We start from the raw sequence: 18,396 nt of genomic DNA, 5'->3' as shown, positions 1-18,396 counted from the left end.
TATGTATGTATACACATACATATATATATATATATGTATGTAAACACATACATATACATATATATGTATGTATGTATACACATACATATATATATATATGTATGTATGTGTGTATATATATACACATACATATATATATATATATATGTATGTGTATATATATATATATATATATATATATAATGTGTGTGTGTGTATATATATATATAATGTGTGTGTATATATATATATATATACATATATATGTATGTATACACATACACATACACATACATATATATATGTATGTGTGTATATATATATGTGTATATATATACACATACATATATATATATGTATATGTATGTGTGTATATATATATATATATATATTGATCTACTAGTAATCTACTGATGCTATGAAACAGCCAGTTTGTGTCAAAGTGATGAATTTATTTTTATTTTAAAAGTCTTAAGTCTCCCTGAAAAAGAGATCATCATCGTCGTTCGATGCTGTAGCGCACATATTGTTTACATTGGGACCAGTCTAACTAGGGAGTACCAATATGGCGGCCAGTGGCTTCATTTCAACCCCGTACTACCAACTGGCAATCAGCAACCCAGTGAATAGAGATCAGTGTTCTGGATCCTGTGTTCTGTTGGGTTCTGTTCAGTGTTTCAGGAAGGAGTTTTATTCTGTGAACGGTTTTAAACTCATTTTGTGGAGGTTCTGCTCCGACATCAAACCAGAACCGAACCATGGTGACAAACGGGCTACAGCTGCTAAACAGAACCTCCATCGGTCCAGCTGGTCCTCTCTGGGTCTGTCTGGGTCCTCGGGCAGTGCTGACTGTTCCCTCCAATGTTCCCACTTACATCATCAATCCATAATCGATTCTCTGTCCCAGAACGGTTACATAACGAGCCGGCTGACCTCTGGCTGTCCCTCACACAGAAGGTTCTGGGTGTAGAACCAAGGCACGCCATCGGGCTGTGATCCAAACCGACCCGCTGAAGAGGTTCTTCAGGGTTCCTGTTTCACTTAGTTGGAGATCAAGGCTGAACCGGGACATTAAAGCTGCTCTGCAGGGCTGACAGGTGCAGTGGCCAATCAGAGGACAGGCCCGGTCAAAGCCCATCTGTTGGGCTGATGGAGCGTGATATGCTAATCCTTGCTAATCTTCTGTGTCAGACATGATTTTCATATGAGGGCGAATTGAACCCAGACATGTTCTGCTGCGTATCGGGTGACATCTGACCCGATCTGGAGCCGGATCTGAACTGGAGTGGGATCGATCTGTTGGACCGAACCTTTGCGGCCTGGTTCCACAGGGTCACGGTGACCTCTAAGCTGTGGAGCCCAACCGGATCCTCTCAGATCGTTTGCAAATATCTGAGGAAACTCAGAGGAGCTGATTTGAGAAACAAATTTCCTTTTAATCAGAACAATGTCTAAGACGGCGTTCCGCCCGTCCTCATCACTGAGGGCCTGCTGGTTGCCATTGGCTACCACAATGGGAAGGGGGGGGTGTTCCTGTGGTTACTATGGAGACCCCCCCAAACTCAGTCAGTGGCCTCATTTAGAAGGAAACACACAGTAATGGCTGACAGGAGGGCCGAGCTCTGAGACCAGGTCAGAACCAGCAGATGGACCAACCAGAAGGTCCTCACAGAGACGGTAATCTGCCTTCAGCACCTCCTGTGGTTCAGTTTCCCACCAATCAGAGTGAAAACATCTAAGGAACTCTGGAGAACGACCCACTGATGTTCTGTGGATCACCTGGTGGAACCGGTTCAGTGTTTCTGAGGGTCCGGCAGACGGAGAGAGGCGGCCTGCGGCTGGAAGTCAGATCTTGTCATGTTAACCAGACTGGGACTTTCTGTTCCTCTGTGGTTCCTCTGAGGTTATTTCGGATCAGACCGGAAGACTAGCTGCTAAGAAGAGGAACATCACCCTCTCTGGTCTCCATGGAAACGTACTAAACCAACCGCCGATGGCCTAATAAGGTGCTGAGGCGGCTGTCAGGAAGCTTCCACTGGTCATGTGACCAACATGGGGCCTTTCAAAAAGAGGAATCAAACTAAAAATCGGTTCCTCTCAGGTTCTGGCTGATAAAGGCAACAAAAAAAGAAAAAGAAAAAAGAACCAACTGAGACTCAAGGTTCCCACAGAGCCGTCAACGCTGTGAGAATCATAGTCTAATCTGAAAAGAACCAGAAGCGGCTCTAAGAGGGGCTTTATTCTCCTCAGTGCTGGATGTAAACACATGTTCTGTAGAGGATTTGTGTCCCATAACGGTTCCAGCATGCAGTCGTCTGGTTTACAGCTTCTATGAGAGCATTCTGCAGGTGATAGAAGTTCTATGAGCACATTCTATCTCTGTTAAAGGTTCTGTGAGGAGGTTCCACCCCGCGTGGTGGCAGTGTAACCTGAGCTGCCATGTGTCCACCTGTTGGGCCTGAAACGTGACTCCTGCAGAACATCAACAGCAGAAAGCTGAAGATTTCAGATGGAACCAAACCAACACCCAGAGGAACCTCAGATTCTACAGGAAGAGGTTTGGAGAACCTTCAGGTTCTCTCACTCAGAGCGGAACGTTGTTCTCAAAGATTGAATATTGGGTCAAAAACCAGGAAATGTTTAAAACTTCAGATTCTCACAAAAAACAAAAAGCTGCTCCGTCCCTTTAAATCGGCCGCACTGATTCAGGTCAGCGATGACATCATGGGTGATTTCTGTCTCCATGACAACACCATCTGTCCTGTCACATGCCAGTCCCCAGGTACAGCAGGTTATCAGGGTGGTGCTTAAACCCCTGGTGGTGACAGGTGTCGCTCACCTGCAAGCCCCGCCCCCTGCTGACTCACCTCCTTCTCGCTGATAAACAGCTGGTCTCCTTTAAGAACCACGAAGCGGTTCTTCCAGATCTCCCTGAAGATCCCCTTCCCACTGAACTTTTTGATCCAGCCCGCTTTGTCTGGTGGAGAGTTCTGCTGCGCCGAGTCCGCCGGGCCCTGATGCAGGAAACAGGAAGCTGTCAGTAAGCTGGACCAACCATGTGACGAGGTAGGATCCACCACCAAGCCTCAGGAAGGGTTTAAATTAATGTTTTATAATCTAATCTGTGGTGCATTCAGGGTCCTAATTTTTTGGTTTAACTAATATGAGGTGAGTTTAGGATCAGGATTATTCATTTTTACTAATCTTTGGTCAGTACGAAGACCAGTAAAAGACTGATTGTTTATTCCACCTGGCCTGTGGTGCATTCAGAGTCCTAATTTTTTTAGTTTTAATTGATCTGAGGTGAGTTCAGGATCACGATTATTAGTTTGATGAATCTTTGGTGAGTTCAAAGACCAGTTAAAGACTGATTGTTAATTCCACCTGGCTTGTGGTGCATTCAGGATCCTATTTTTTTAGTTTCTAACTAATATGAGGTGAGTTCAAGATCATGATTATTAGTTTGATTAATCTTTGGTGAGTTCAAAGACCAGTAAAAGACAGACTGTTAATTCCAACTGGTCTGTGGTGCATTCAGGATCCTAATTGGCCATAAACTGTGGTGAGTTTATGACCATGGGTGATAGTTATTACCGGTCTGTTGTGTGTTTATAGTTCTTACTGTTGTTTCTAACCAGTCAGAGGAGAATTTAGGATTCTGAGTGGTAATTGAACTGGCTGCGGTGTGTTCAGGGACCTGCGTGTAGTTTTAATGGATCTGGTGTGTTCGGGGTTCAGCTAAGTTGACTTTTCTGATTTTTAGTTTTACCTTGTTTTGTTGTGTGTTTATGGTCCTTGTTTTGTTTTCTTTGTTTTGTTTTTCATTTCTAGCCAATACTGATCATTTCAACCTTTCTGTGATGAGTTCAGGATCCAAATCGCTATCAGTATCGGTGAGTTCAGGATCTAGATAGTTAGATGAAGGTGGAGTGTGATGCCTTTAGGTGTCAGATGTTGGCTCGGTGAATGTCTGTAACTTGAACCGTTGAGCTATTGGCAGATTAACTGTCACTCTGTTCGGGTTCGCTGCTTCCTCTCCGAATTTCCAGATTTTAACGATGCATCTTTTACAAGAACTCAACACCTCTATATTTTCCAGATTTTTGTTCCTTTTGATAACTCATAAACTTTAAAACTGAAGTTGTCGGATTCTGACCGCATCAAATTCCACAATAACAAATTATACCTTTATTCTGAAAAACGGAAGCGTAGTCTGCAATAAATAACGGCTTCTTTGCCTTCAGAATAAAAGATTATCCTAATCCCGGGGCTTTTGTTCCTCAAAGTTCGGTTAAATTCGGCAGAAAAGTAGCCGGTACCGGTTCCATCAGAACTCACCCGTTTCCCGGAGCTGTTCTTCTTCATCTCAGCGGCTGTCAGGCTGCTTAGGACGGAACTTCTCCCACTTTCGCAGAACTCCGTTATTCGTCCACGCAGCTCTGTGGAGCGGCAGCAACCGCTGAAAGAGGTTCAAAGCCGGGGAAAGTTCGGCAGGGAGGACCGGAGCCTCCTGCTCTGCTCCGCCGCGCCTCCGCTCTCTGTCTGCGGGGTTAACTAGGTGACCGCCCCGCTGCTGCTGCTGCCGCCGGGCTCTGCTCCACTCTGAGCAGCCAGCAGCAGCTCTGGGGGGTCGGTGTCCGGTTACTCCTCCTCCTCCTCCCCCCCGGACTCCCCGCTGGCTCAGCGGCTCCTCGGCAGCGTCACAGCGCCTCCCTCTGGCGGAATTGGAACCATTTTAATCAGAAACCTGCTGGATTGATTCTGGAGCAGGTTAGGTATCAGAACCAGCATTAAAAAAATAAAGAATATCTTGAAAAAAACAACAAATAAACGTTAGACTTTTTATAAAATGTTGTAGGGAAATCATATTTAAATGTCAAATCATTCTGGCTTAAACATGTATGTATTCTTTATCAGACCAGATTGTCCCAAAAGTTAGAAAATAAAAAAAATCCTGTCTTAAAATTAGTTTTTCTCATTATCTTCTGCAGGCCAGTTAGTTCTACGTCAGCCTGAACACCTAAATTCAGCCAATCATATATCTACGGTCATCTGTCAATCAAAATTTTTTCAGTCATATCATCTTGATTCATATGTCGCAGCTAATATACGCAACGGTTGAAATCAGAAATTAGAATCCTTTCCCATTGAGTTCCGTCCCAGTGTTCACGGGGATGGACGTCTGTGTCTTCGGCAGGCGTAGAGCTGACAGAACTGGCAGCGTTGCGAGGCAAGGGCTCAAACATGTACGGCTGGAAGCCTTCTACACCAAACCAAGCTTCTGCCGCCCTGGCGTCCTCTTCCACAACATCTTCGTCCCCGCTTTCCTCCTCTAAATAAAAAATGGATGACGGAGGAGACTCATCCACGACCTCCGACACTAAACTCTCCTCCTCTTGCATGTTTCCGCTGTCCATAGCGTTCCTTGACAGCGTCGTTTCTAAGTCACCAATTTAGTGCTACTTGGTCCCAATGGAATTTCCCATTGGGAACCTGCTAGCGCTAAGTTGCTAACTGGTTAGCAACATGCTTCTGGTTCTTGCGAACCTTCCACCACAACAATCCCGCCCCCTTAAATAATCGACCAATCACATTCACTTTATTAACTTGTGTAAAGTCGTGCACCACTCGGGGGAATTAGCAAATGCAACGGTTGGACCAGCCGCTTCACTACGACTTTAACAGCTATTTTTAGCTTCTCATAGATGTTCTTAAAGCCAAATATCCTATGTTCTTGATTATATTTTCTCAAGCTCTATGCTGGTGAAGATTTTCAGTCATCCAGCTCATTGTCATTCCAAAAAAGTAAAAAAAACTGGACTTTCTTTCCAAGTTTGAAGATATTTTGCTTCCCATCCAGGAAGCTTTTTAAATTCAAAATGTCAGAAATGGCGTTGAGTTCCAGGTTTTATAAAGAGCCCAACAAAGGCTTGTTTTTCTTTAGAAAACGTCAATTTCAATTTGCATGTTTACTAAAAGCAGTTAACCTAGATTCTGCTTTAATTCAGGAAGTCTGTTTTATGCTCCTTAGCTCATATTTCTGGACCTTCGGTCAATTATTTAGAAAATAGTCTTCAAACAGTCTCTAATCTGAATCAGGTGAGTCTGCTGGACTCTGGGTTCGGTCGGTAGCAGCGGATGTTCCCTCAGGTTCTGTCTGCAGATCCCTGATGTGGATCACTGTGTTAATCCCGCTCATCCTGCTCTGGAGGCCCGGCAGATGTTGAAAGCCTCCCAGCTGACCCAGAGTCGGTTTCAGTGTCGGCTCAGATCCCAAACTGGGTCAGGCAGAGAGACGGCGGCTGATCTGCAGATTATCGTCTGACACGCATCATTAGAGGAACAACGACAACATCATCATCCTCAGCTGCAGATCATCCTGCAGGTCTGACCTGTCCCGCTTCATTACCAGCTCAGACCTGCATCCGCTCCACATGCAAATTAACTCGCCAATAGGAGCATGGAAGCCCCACCCACTGTGTAGAATACAGCCTTCATCCTCTCCATCAGCGCCGTAGGTCCAGATGGGTTCCTGCAGGTACCTTGGAGTTCTGATGAGAACTGGAACCAGTAAAATGTCACCTCAGGCCGAGTCCCAAAACTCACACTATATGCGCTCATGGAGGAAATGCACTCAATGCTTTGAGGTCACAAGCCTGCAAAATCTCAAATATTTCTGTTGATCCACTGGATGTGGACGGCGTGGAGTGAAGCCACCGGCCGCCATATTGGTACTCTCTAGTTAGACTGGTCACAATGTAAACAGTACAAGCAATACAGCATCGAACAATGATGATGTTCTCATTTTCAGGGGGGCTTAAAACAATAAAATAAAGATAAATTCATCACTTTGACACACACTGGCTGTTTCATAGCATCAGTAGAATACCTTATAATAAAAAAAATAGACACATCACATTGCATCAGTATGGCATCATTGAAGTCTATAAATCATGTAATAAAACATATTATACAAATTCATCACAATAAAATTAATTTGTTAATGTGCCAAAACTGTTAAATTGATGATATACATGTCATATACATGTATTTATTATATTGTTATGGTCTTTGCATATCATTTCAAGATTTAGCTTGAAGACTGAATAACAAGTACATGTCTATCAATGCTATAGTATTTTTCTATAGATTTTGAAACCAGCCAGAAAAATATGTTGGCTTTTATTATTCTGGTGCCTGCAGTTTGGATTACGACAGCGAGATAATATTTGAAGGCAGGATGGTAATCTGGATGGACTGACTTTACAGACCATGTTTTCATGTGGACTTTCTCGCTTAAAAAGATTAAAGTTACGTTTTACCCACGGATCGCAGCAAGTATAGCTGCCATTGTTTCAGGCAAAGAAAGGAAAGGGTAGCTCCGCCCAACGCGCATCAGACCCACTTTTCCCCACTTTTCTGCTAGAGCAACAAAGATGCTTCTGCTGCGTCTAATAACTAAACTTACAAGCATCAAAAAGGAAGCAGCACATACGTTTTTGCTGCATCTGCTGCTTTAGGTGTGAACGTAGCATAAGTGTGGAAAAGAAAATCGCCCTGTAACCTGGAAAACCAGATTGACTATTACCCCATTTACACTACCCTTTAAAAACCGTGCCGAGACCGGTCCGAGCTCAGTAACTGAGATAACTTATCGTGTGTAAATGGAAAGCAAACTGAACTGAACCGAGCTAGACACAACCGGACCGAGCTAAGTGCAGACCAGTTCCAGAGGTGGGCTCGGCTTGGTTTTTCCCTGGCTCGGTTCTCTGATAACAAGAGCGCATGATCAGAATGCGTCATCTCCGTCTGGCTGCACATCGCGATTCACACTCCATTCCAGTAGTTGGCAGTAGCGCCCCTACGGAAATTGTTTGCCAACCAACACAACACAGAAGAAGAAGAACAACTATAAACAACTATAAACATCCAAGAAAGGTGGCCGTATTCGCCTGACCCTCCGCAAAACACCGAAGTACAGCAATAATAATCAAGCATAACTTTCTGAATGTGACGGGCGGCGCCATTTTGAGTTGCTTGATTTCCTCCTTCTTCGTCTTCTTCTTGTGTTTTATGGCGGTTGGCAAACAACTTTTGGTGCATTACCGCCACCAACTGCTTGATTTCCTCCTTCAATACTGGCAGTAATACCGCAGATCGTCACCAGGAGGCGAGGAGTCGAGGAACCGAGATAGCGTGACGTGTGAACGGTCGTCAGAACCAAGCTCGGCCTGGTTAACTGATCCAAGCTCAGACCGGTCTCTGTATGGATCGGTTTTTCAAGGGTAGTGTGAATGGGGTATATGTGTAGCACCCTCGGTTTAGTTTTACATATTATCGATCTGGGCCTGCTTCCATTGAATCCATTTGAGAAAAAGACGGACGTTCAGCAGAGCTAATAGGACAAAGCAACACCTAGTCCCCGCCTACCACACTTTGGCTTTAGTCAATCTCAGTAACAAATGAAAATGTTCAAAACAACCAGGGCCAGGATAAACCACAACAAGTTACACTGCTGCTGTTCTTCTTTCAAAGACAAAATCATGGATTGTGACAAATTCAGCACAAGCGGCCTTTATTTGACAGTATGCAGACAGGAAAGCGTGTTACAAGAGTGGGGAGAGGCATTCAATGACAGTTGGCAGGCTCGGACTCGAACCTGCGACGGCTGGTATATGTACTCTATCGCCATAGCAGCAACCAGTTAGTACTTAAACTCATATGACAGTAGTAGATATACGCTTTTCCTCCTGAAACCATCATACTACAATGTGATTGGTCAACCTGTTTTAGGTCAAACAGTCAAAGCGGGAGCAGGACAAGATGGTTTCTCATCACAATAAATCTTTGGTTAAAAAAAAAAAAGTATAGGGAAACTGTCCTGTTGCAGTGCTGCTGCTCCGCTCCAAGCAGATGGAGAACTAGGATTCCTTGTCAGCACCTGAGGGAAATGCTCATCCCTTCTTGCCTTTGTCCAGAAGGGGGTGCTGCTGCCATCTCTTTAATTTTCTATCTCTGCACATCAGAGGTCAGTTTGTGTCGTTCAGTCTGACCAATCGAGCGCTCTCCTCCCACAGCCTCTGGGCTGCTTCATCATCCCGACCTTCCGGTGCCACCTCCTTCTCTGCACAGTCGCTGTGGAAACAGAAAGTTCTGTCAAAGACAAACTCTGTGATGCCCATGAATCTTCCTGCAGGTGAGTTTTAGTCCTGCCTCCTACCAGAAGTATTTGCCCGATAGTTCCTCGAGGCCCGGCGTCACGGCACAGAACACGGTGGTCTGGCTGCCCTCTTTTGGGGTCTTCATTAGCAGCCAAGCAGGAATCCTCAGCAGTGCTCCCAGCAGAGGGAACCAGCCCTCTACATGGCGACTGAGTTCTGTCCGGATCACCCCGGGGTGGAGACAGAACGCCGACACGCCGGAGCCTATAGATCAGGTGAGGAAAACAAGGATCCAATCATGGCACAATGCAGTTTATCTTTATGTTACACATTGCGAGTTGGAAAAATGCCACCACTGAATATGGACACAACTGGATACAGTTGAAGAATTCAAATTTAGTGACTGTGTCCAGATTTGTAGACCGATTACGTCCTAGCGCGGCACCCAGCCCTGTTCAGACTGGAAGACTCCTTGTTATGCGGGCGACAAATGTGTCCTCCTTTTTGCTCGTTTTTAAGGACAGGTCCGTTATATCCTCTTTAGCCTTGGGTATCCCATGATTCATTGTGAGTCCAAGCAAGCCAAGCTCCATGCTCAGAGGAAAAAGGGAAATGGCGCCAAGCAGTGGTGAATATTGTATGTAGAGGCAAGGATGCATTTTTGTCATGTCTCTAAGGGTAGGGTACATGTGTTAAAGGTATGTATGGGCATGTGTGGGTGGAGCTATAAGTGGGTGTTGGCATGTGTCTGGAGCTGAGTGATTGTCTAATAAATATCACCTGGATCTGCTCTGGGGCTGTTTGCTTTGTTTGATTCAGAGAGAGGCTAAGGCAGGGTGCCAATATTTCTGTTGACCGCAAGTTTAAAGCAAAATAAGTCTGCAAATCTACCTGTTGTACAATGCTTCATAGAAAAAGAGTACAATGAACATCCCTTACTCAACTGTCACAGTTACTAGGCGACAGAGCGTAGGGGTGGTGGCAGCAAGGCCATTTCTCAATATGTGTACTTGTGCATTCTCGTGTGCTCATTTTACTCGAAATAGTCATCAGCTTCAGCCCTAGTACTGTTCCAATTCACAAGAACAAGAAGACTGAGAACGGACAAAGCCCCCAGATGTTGTTCTCGCCCCTCCCTCTTTACCCAGCATGCCTGTAAGCAGACTTGTCCATTCTTGAGAAAGGACAAGTCTGGTGTGACCTGAATGAAAAGGTGATTTACAGAGTTTTTGCAGCATTTGATGGCTGTTGAAGAGGCAATGCAATCATTTGCATCAGATGCGCTTAAGTAGAAACACATTTAAAACACGAAGGACAATGGGCCCTGAGGACCGGGATCAAGAAAACCTGGTTTAGAATCTCAGGGAGCTCTGGTGTTGCTCAGACTCGGCTTCTGTTCTGGTGTTGTTTAGAACCTCAAAGAGTTCCGGTTTTGAGTATTTTGATGTAGTTCAGAATCTCTGTGTTTGTCAGAACCTTTGAGCCGACGGGCCAGTTCCCGGGTGAACAGGACGTTGGCCAGCTTGCTCTGTCTGTAGCTCTCCAGGGCGCTGTATGGTCTTCTGCTGAAGAATAGGTCATCAAAATCGATACGACCTGAGAACCAGAACACAGAACAATCACCATCTGCAGGGATCAAAAACATCACATAAACATTTAAGAGGCTTAGTTCAAAGGACATACCCCCCTGGTGGGCGATGGATGACACGTTGATCACACGGCTGGGGACGGAGCTTTTAAGCAATGGCAGCAGAAGATTTGTCAACAGGAAGTGACCAAGATGATTGACAGCCAGCTGAGTCTCAAAGCCATCTTCAGTGATCCACCTGGGACACATCATCACACCTGCAGGATGGCAGAGCGGACGGGTGAGCAGAGAGGCGGACAGAAGGACAGACAGACAGAGGGACATGTCACCTGCATTGTTAATCAGGATGTCCAATCTTTCCTCACTGTCCAGGAAGTCCTTGGCAAACTGGGAGACCGAATAAACAGAGGCAAGGTCAAGGTGTCTGATCACCACGTTGCCATTTCCTGTTGAGTGCCGGACCTCCTCTGCCGCTCGTTCCGCCCGGGTCAGATCCCTGCACGCCATCACCACCCGGGCTCCTGGTGAACAGACACCAGCATGCCGATTTGCAGGTGTTAGCAGGTGCCGTGTTCTCTGAGCTGATTATGGTTTTAGGTGACTTGTGTGTTATTAATGCAGGAGTGCTCAGAAGATAAAACCGGCTGAGCTCAATAGGAGGAGCTCCGACTGTTGGATCTTCACGCCTCTTTAAACTCAACGCCTAAGTTCTTCACCAACATGTCAGCATCTCCGCATCAGAACTTGCACCTCCATGAACAGTTGTGTTCTTCTTTGAGGGTCTAACTGGTCTACAGGTACCACTTTCTGAAAAAACAGGGTGTTTTCTCCTGAAGTGTCAGCATAGTAGATGCGAACCTCGCAGAACCCTGAAGCTCTTTTGGCTGTTTCCTTCTCAGACCTAAATTTATCTTAGACTTCAATTCATATTGGCCGGTCTTTTTTAAAGCTCTAATGTTTATGACTTAGTAGTACACATCTAACCCTCTTGTGTTGTCTTCAGCTTGTCCAAAGATCAGGGAACACGTCCAAGATGCAAACCCAGACGTTAGTGGTAGATATATGTCAGAATGGCTTTATTTATGTTATAGAGATCTCTCCATCTCCCCTAGGGCCTCCTCAAAGTTGGACGTGACCTGAATGTGTCCAAGGTGAGGCCATCAATAGGTACTGATTAAATTAACCTCCTCTGCTCCCCTGTTGCTCCTCTCCTCCTCCCTTAGGCTGATCACTACAGAGGAAGTTCATTCCGGCATTCTTACATGGTCCTTATTTCAGGACCACTGGTGACAGATGTGTTTCAGCAGCATAGATCCAGGATAATCACAGACAAGTTTGGTGATGAATAGGAAACCTGGCTTAGTTCAGCATTAGAAACTATCTCAAATATTGGCCAAGACTCAGAAAGTCTGAGTCTTGGCCATAAAGTGAGTGGCCATAAAACAAGCCCAACACTTCATAATTGTTTGAAGAACCGAGATTTGCTGTTGGACACAGAGAAGACACTAATGGACAAGATCTACCTGTCACTTTTGGATTGAGGTTTTGAGGACCTAAATGTAGATTAGTGGGCAGAGATGAGTTTAGCTGATTTAATGAAATACTGACTGGCAACTGAGGCAGAAATACAAAAATACAAAATAGCAAATACAGGAAAACATACATGAGGAGCCAGGAAAAGAAAAGGAACCAGGACTGAGGAACTCCACAGGGAGGAGTATATATAGGAGACAGAACAAAGACGGGGCTAATGAGCTGACGGGGAACAGGTGTGGATGAAAGCATCTAGAAGGAAGCCAAGGGAAAAGGAAACAAACACAAGGGGGCAACAGAGAGTAACTCAAGAACAAAACCCTCCCAGAAAACAACTACAAATACAAAGACACTAAAAATAAACTTAAATAGAGGGCTGAACCCTGACATTACCTGCCGTAAGAAACTCCAGCATTACCTGAGTCTCTTTGACCAGATGTACCAGATGAAGAGCTAACTGCTCTTTGAGAACTTTCAATATTATGGATTTGGATTCTCTTTAGAAATAGTATAATTTTGATATTTATATACAGTTAACATACGGGTGATCTGATCATGTTAGATAACAAAAAAAGAAATAATAGTACATAGTAGGACCCATCAGAACCTCCTGCATGCCCGGTCCGGTTGAAGTCTCCTGCAGATCAAACACCCCGGTCTGTCAGGTGAGGCGCGGCAGTCTTACCTCTCCCAGCCAGGTCTCTGCAGGTCTCTTTACCAATGCCTGTGTTTGCTCCGGTCACAAGAACAGTCTTTCCGTCCAGCCGGACGGAACATCGACACACTCCTCCTGAAATCCATTTCCTGAGCACGACCACACCTGGAACAGGTGAGAAAAGACATTGACTCTATAAGCTTCAACAGTGGAATCTGAAAAAATGAAGAAGACCTGAAGAGTTCTGGCCCCTGTAGGAGGAACACAAATGGTTCTGGTCCTTTAAACAATCCCTGTATTTTACCTCCATCTGTAAAACTTCAACTGTTATTTTAAGGTCTACATAAATCCTTGTTTTTTCTGATGCTTAACTCAGATTGTCTTACTCTGCCTCCAGCCCTTTCAATATACCAATAAACTATGATTCTTAATTTTTTTATCATTATAATTCTAGATACTGTCAGGAATCCAGTTTGTGTGGTCTGTTTTGTGTCTGTCTCTCCCTCCACCCTGCACACCTGCAGCTCTTTGGATCATTATCTGGAGGAGTACTTAAGCAGTGGACTGTCATTACCTCGACGCCAGAGTGTTTGCCAGTTTTGGGTACTCTAGCCATTAGCAGAGCCTAACCTGAGTCTTTGTTTCACTGAGTCAAACTGAGTCTTTGTCTCTGTGAGTCTAACCTTTTTTTTGTCTTTGCCTTTGGCAGGAAGTCCTCCTGCATACTGGATGTTTGGCCTTCTTCCCCTGGAAGGAATGTTTACCGAGTTCACACTGAGCAGGGGAGACAACTCCACATGTTCCGTTCAAGTCCCTCATGGAAATCCAAGCGACAGTCCGCCCCAGTGCTCCTCCGGGTCCAAAGTATGTCTACCTGTCCACTCTTCAACATGTTCCCTCTTCTCTGATCAACCCACACAGACTGGATGCTAGTTAGAGAAGACCCCCCCTAACGTGAGTCCTTCACTAGCATTTTCCCTACTGCATTCAAGATTCCCACGGTTCCTGAACTAACCACTGCGACCTTCCAGTTCAGGTTCACCAGCCCTCTGAGTACACTGAGTTCCAAATCCAACCCCCTCTACCCTTACCTCAATAAACCTTTTTAACCTTTTTTCCTGCTCTCTAAGTGGTTCTCTGCATTTTTGGGTCAGACCTCTAAACACATCATGACAGATACATCTTTTATTAATCTGACAGACTTTGTCGAACAGTGTGAGAACATGCATTGGGAGCTGCGTGCAATGATAAAAAACGTCCTCTTTTTCCGGGACATGTCCTACTTTTCATACCCAAAAAAACGTCTAGGGGGGAATTTCAAAATAGTTCAGATTTTTGGTCGAGTACAGTGCAGCAGAACCGAGCCGTCAGTTCTGGGGCTGGTCCGGGAACTCTGGCGGACGGGGGGATCGAGCCAGTGGGGGGCGGAGCGACCGAACCCGACCCGGTGACGGTAGCTGCGGCCCCGGGGCCACTAACTGGACCCAGAAACCCAAATCTGGTCACCCCATTGAGAAAGAATCTGGCTTGTTATGGGAATGAGCATGTCTAGCCTACAAACACCCCTCATTCAGGCACTGTGCGGCCTTGCAGGTGAAACAGAAATTTTAGTGAGTAAATGGCATAAATCAATTTCTGAAATAAGAGAAATCTAAATTTCCGACCACAGTTATAAATTTTATTACTGAATGTCTATAGAGGTCAGTCAAGCAGCTCTTCCAAAATGTTTCAGCCAGGGTCCTGAACAAGAAAATGGTTTAAAGAAACCTCTGAATAACTGCTTTGGTGTAACGGTCTACAAGAACCTGAGTGGAGTCAGCGCCACTGTCCTTTAGGAACCAGATAAAACCCTCAGGCTCTCAGTTGGTTCACAGAACCACAAGTCCTCAGCTCTGGAGCAACATTTCTGAAAGCAGATGTCCTGGAATTGGTTTAAATATGATTGGTTACTGCAGCTCTTAGAAAACACAAATCAACAATTTGTTTAATTTTTGTTGGAGCTTTTCTTTTGACCTAAAAGGGCCCTCATATATGTGAAAAAAACACATGTTCATCTTTAAATAAAACAATATCCCAGTGACATGTGGTGAGACTCATGGTTGGTGACGCACTGACTCTGTTAGTCAGATTTACAAAAAATATAAACCTAAAAGAGTTACTTATTGAATTGGCTACTGGTTATGGAGGGGAGTGGTGGTCTAGTGATTAGGGCATAGGGCTTTGAATCCTGAGATTGGTAGTTCGATCCCCCACTCCCCCAGACTGCCACTCTGGGGCCCTGGGCAAGACCCTTAACCCCACACTGCTCCCCGGGCGCCGGACAATGGCAGCCCACTGCTCCCCAAGGGGATGGGTTAAATGCAGAGGCTAATTTCTCCAATGTGGGATCAATAAAGTTCAATTTATTTATTATTATATATTTCATGGCCCATCAGCATTCTTCACACACACTCTATCTCTCTGGCAGGTAAGGTACCTATTAAAGGTAAAGATAAGAAAAAACGTTACGTTATGGAAAAACAGTAATTGCATCAGCGAGAGAAAGCAGCATTTACACCATCACCTTTATTGTCTTTTCTTCTGTCTGTTGTAACTACTACGTTTTACTGTAGTTCCTTCTGTCTGTAAAATACTTCTTAGTATGCGAGAATAAATGGTGCTGTTCCAATAAACCTGCCTTGCAGCAGGAACAGAGCAACATGCAGGAGCCATGTTGGATCTTCTGAACCTCTAAATAATTGTATTTAACTTTTTTTTCTTTTCTTTTTATTACTCTCACACTGGAGAAATTTGCCTCTGCATTTAACCCCTCCCCTTGGGGAGCAGTGGGCTGCCATTATGTGGCGCCCGGGCAGCAGTGTGGGGTTAAGGGTCTTGCTCAGGGACCCAGAGTGGAGGCTGTGGAATCACACAGGGTACTTGCATCCTATTTAGAGCACACTGCTCTAACCACTAGGCCACCACTCTCCTAATGTGTATGTTGAAGTTGTCTTACTTGCATGATTATTAAAAAAATCCAACTCAAACTTGTTCACTCCATAGATCTGTCCTTTATGTGAGAGTGGCCCAGAGAAAATCAGAGGAAGCTGTAATGCAATAAGCCATATTTATTTAGAAAATTTAGGACCGATGCCCAGGCTGTTTAACTACGGACATTGATGAGGGAAGATGCTGTACGCTCCTCTTCATCTGCTACACAAGCCCCTCCTACAAGACACTAACGCCAAGACATGGATCCTACCCACTCGCCGTGCTCCTACATCCTTAGTCAGCCATATCAGAGACACCCCATGTATGGAAGGCAACAATCAGAACCTTCTGACTGCCAAAGTTAAGTCGGGCTGTTGGTGATCTCAAAACCAGGCTCTGCAAAACTGCAATGTTTCTTTCTGAGTTTACAGGAAACTATGAGATGCTAGAGACTGGAGGCTTTTATCTTTATATTTAAACTTTGCTGCTACAGGCCCTGACTTGCTAAGCCTTCCTGACCTTTGGAGACGCCTCACCTTTCCAAAATGCAGATCAACTGTGGTTCCAGCTCTGGCAAGGCTAAGGTCAACCTTAAAAGCTGAATAATTTTAGTTTTTGATGGTATTTGATAATTTAATTGTGTTTACTTTGGTTATAAATAAGCTAAGAGGAAGCTAAGGGTTACCGCATGGTACCCCATGCTGACATGTATTGAGGTGTTGTTTATAAATACGAAATACATTTGATTGGCCAAATATAACTAAAGAGTCGCTTTTACATGTGCTCCCTTGTGTCTGCTAGCTATTTGCCCGGTTCTACTGGAGGTTTCTTCCTGTTAAAAGGGAGTTTTTCCTCTCCACTGTCGCTACAAGCATGCTTAGTGTGAGGGATTGTATTTGAGTCAATGAGATGATACAATCAGCTGGTTTTCCTTAGATAGAAAACTTTGAATCAATCTGACTGGATGATCTGGTGAACTGGAAAGTGACCTGAGATGACATGATGTGAATTGGAGCTGTAGAAATAAACTGAATAGAATTACTAGCTCCATCGTTTCTTAAACCAAGCTTAAAGAAGCTTAAAGCGTTATAACAAACAAATAAAATGCATAATCAATGAACAAAACGTTATTGAATTCAGATTAAGAAATAATGTATTATTTTACCAAGTAATGTTTAATTTATCTTCCTCTTGGATCAGTATTTGGAGTTGCTTTGACACATTCTGATTGTTTTAGTTAAAAGGTAGTGGTGGCAGCATCCTGCTGTGAGACAGGAAAGCTGGACCAAGACAATCCAGGAAGAAACAAGATCTGAGAAGGTCGACCCTCCAATAAGACAACAACCTGAACATCAAGTTAGACATAAAACAGCCAAAATGCCACACTTTTCAGATTGTATCTGCAAACCATGTTAAAGTTTATGCAGCACTTTTTATCCTCTTCATAGTTTTGCTAAGCTTTGTGTTTGTAACAGAAAATTCAATAAAATTTAAGGTGAAAATATGTAAAAGTTCGACTCCATGGATTTTTATCTAGGTGTTTTTTTTTCTTAGTTTGTCTAAGAGTTCCAGCCTTTCATGTAAACAGCCTCAGTTTGGGTTTGTTCAGCTATATTTTGTTTTCTTTAAACAAAAGTCCTATAACAACCATTCAAGAAATTCATCTACTTACTGCTGAGGGTAGAAAACGGTAACGGATCTGAATATTGGATTCATCCTAGTAGAAAAAAGCGTTTTTAAAGCAAAGTTCTTACAGATCAGAGTGACTCCCACAGCAGCTCCACACTTCAACAGCACAGCTCCATAACCTTCCCCTCCGGGCCCAGGCTCTGACCCGCCGCCGCTGTTGCTGGGCCATGGCAGAACCAAGAACTCCTCTGCAGCCGCAGCTTTCATCCCTGCAAGACGTAATAAACGGAGAGCTGAAACGAGCCAGGCCAGAGGAGGACAGATTAACAGATTACAGCAGATTATGGATCACAGAGCTGCTCTGGGTCGGTTACAGGCTGAAGAACAGGAAGGATTAAGGCTGAAGGAAACCAGACAAACAACCAAAGAACTGTTAACAGACCTGCTGTCACAACACCAGTTCAAATCCCTCGTGAATTTCTCTGCTACAGATATGATATTAGGATATTAGGATCTGAGATTTCTCAGTGGTTCCTGGACTGTAGAACTTGCAGAACAGAAGCTGTTCTCAAGCACATCAGATTCTAAGGTTTGGGTTGTGAACCCACTTCAAATAGACAAATATATTCATTTACTTAAAGGGTACACCATATAACTTTTGGTACGGAAGAGGATTAGGGCCACTAAAAAAAGTTTACTGATTTTTAAATTTTACTTCAGTTTAGTATGGGGAAAAAAAGTCAGAATCCTGACTTTAATCTCAGAAGTCTGACTTTTTTCTCTGAATTCTGACTGAATTCTGACAATAAAAAAAGTCAGAATTCTAAGATTAAAGTCAAAATTCTGAGATTAAAATCAGAATTCTAAGAAAAAAGTCAGAA

At 44.2% G+C, this 18,396-nt stretch overlaps 2 protein-coding genes across 3 annotated transcripts in view; both read right to left on the bottom strand.

Annotated features, from left to right (window-relative positions):
• The window catches only part of plekho1b (pleckstrin homology domain containing, family O member 1b), a 26,812-nt gene extending 22,172 nt beyond the window's left edge, over positions 1-4,640 (bottom strand). Inside the window, exons 1-2 of the mRNA XM_038281178.1 lie at positions 4,318-4,640; positions 2,847-2,993 (exon numbers count right to left, since the gene is read on the bottom strand). Of these exons, the coding sequence (XP_038137106.1) occupies positions 2,847-2,993; positions 4,318-4,344 (174 nt within the window). The 5' untranslated portion in view covers positions 4,345-4,640. The remainder of the gene's footprint in view (positions 1-2,846; positions 2,994-4,317) is intronic.
• Positions 4,641-8,537: 3,897 nt separating this feature from the next.
• On the bottom strand, positions 8,538-17,817 carry LOC119780930 (retinol dehydrogenase 13). Of its 2 annotated transcripts, XM_038281180.1 has the most exons (7): positions 17,641-17,815; positions 12,947-13,081; positions 11,058-11,249; positions 10,824-10,985; positions 10,617-10,736; positions 9,200-9,404; positions 8,538-9,114 (listed from the first exon to the last, which is right to left on the bottom strand). In XM_038281180.1, exons 1-7 carry the CDS (start codon positions 17,780-17,782, stop codon positions 9,009-9,011), a joined length of 1,062 nt encoding a protein of 353 aa, XP_038137108.1. In that variant the 5' UTR covers positions 17,783-17,815; the 3' UTR covers positions 8,538-9,008. The 2 variants fall into 2 exon arrangements, with proteins under 2 accessions (XP_038137108.1, XP_038137107.1); XM_038281179.1 differs by having other exon boundaries at positions 10,617-10,985; positions 17,641-17,817.
• Between the last annotated feature and the right edge of the window lie 579 nt (positions 17,818-18,396).

The sequence above is a fragment of the Cyprinodon tularosa genome, unplaced genomic scaffold (assembly GCF_016077235.1).
Source record: "Cyprinodon tularosa strain WSP-4 unplaced genomic scaffold, ASM1607723v1 ctg168, whole genome shotgun sequence".
NCBI lineage: Eukaryota > Metazoa > Chordata > Actinopteri > Cyprinodontiformes > Cyprinodontidae > Cyprinodon > Cyprinodon tularosa.
Note: the sequence above shows the minus strand (reverse complement) of the source record. Positions and strands in the feature narration are given on the sequence as shown.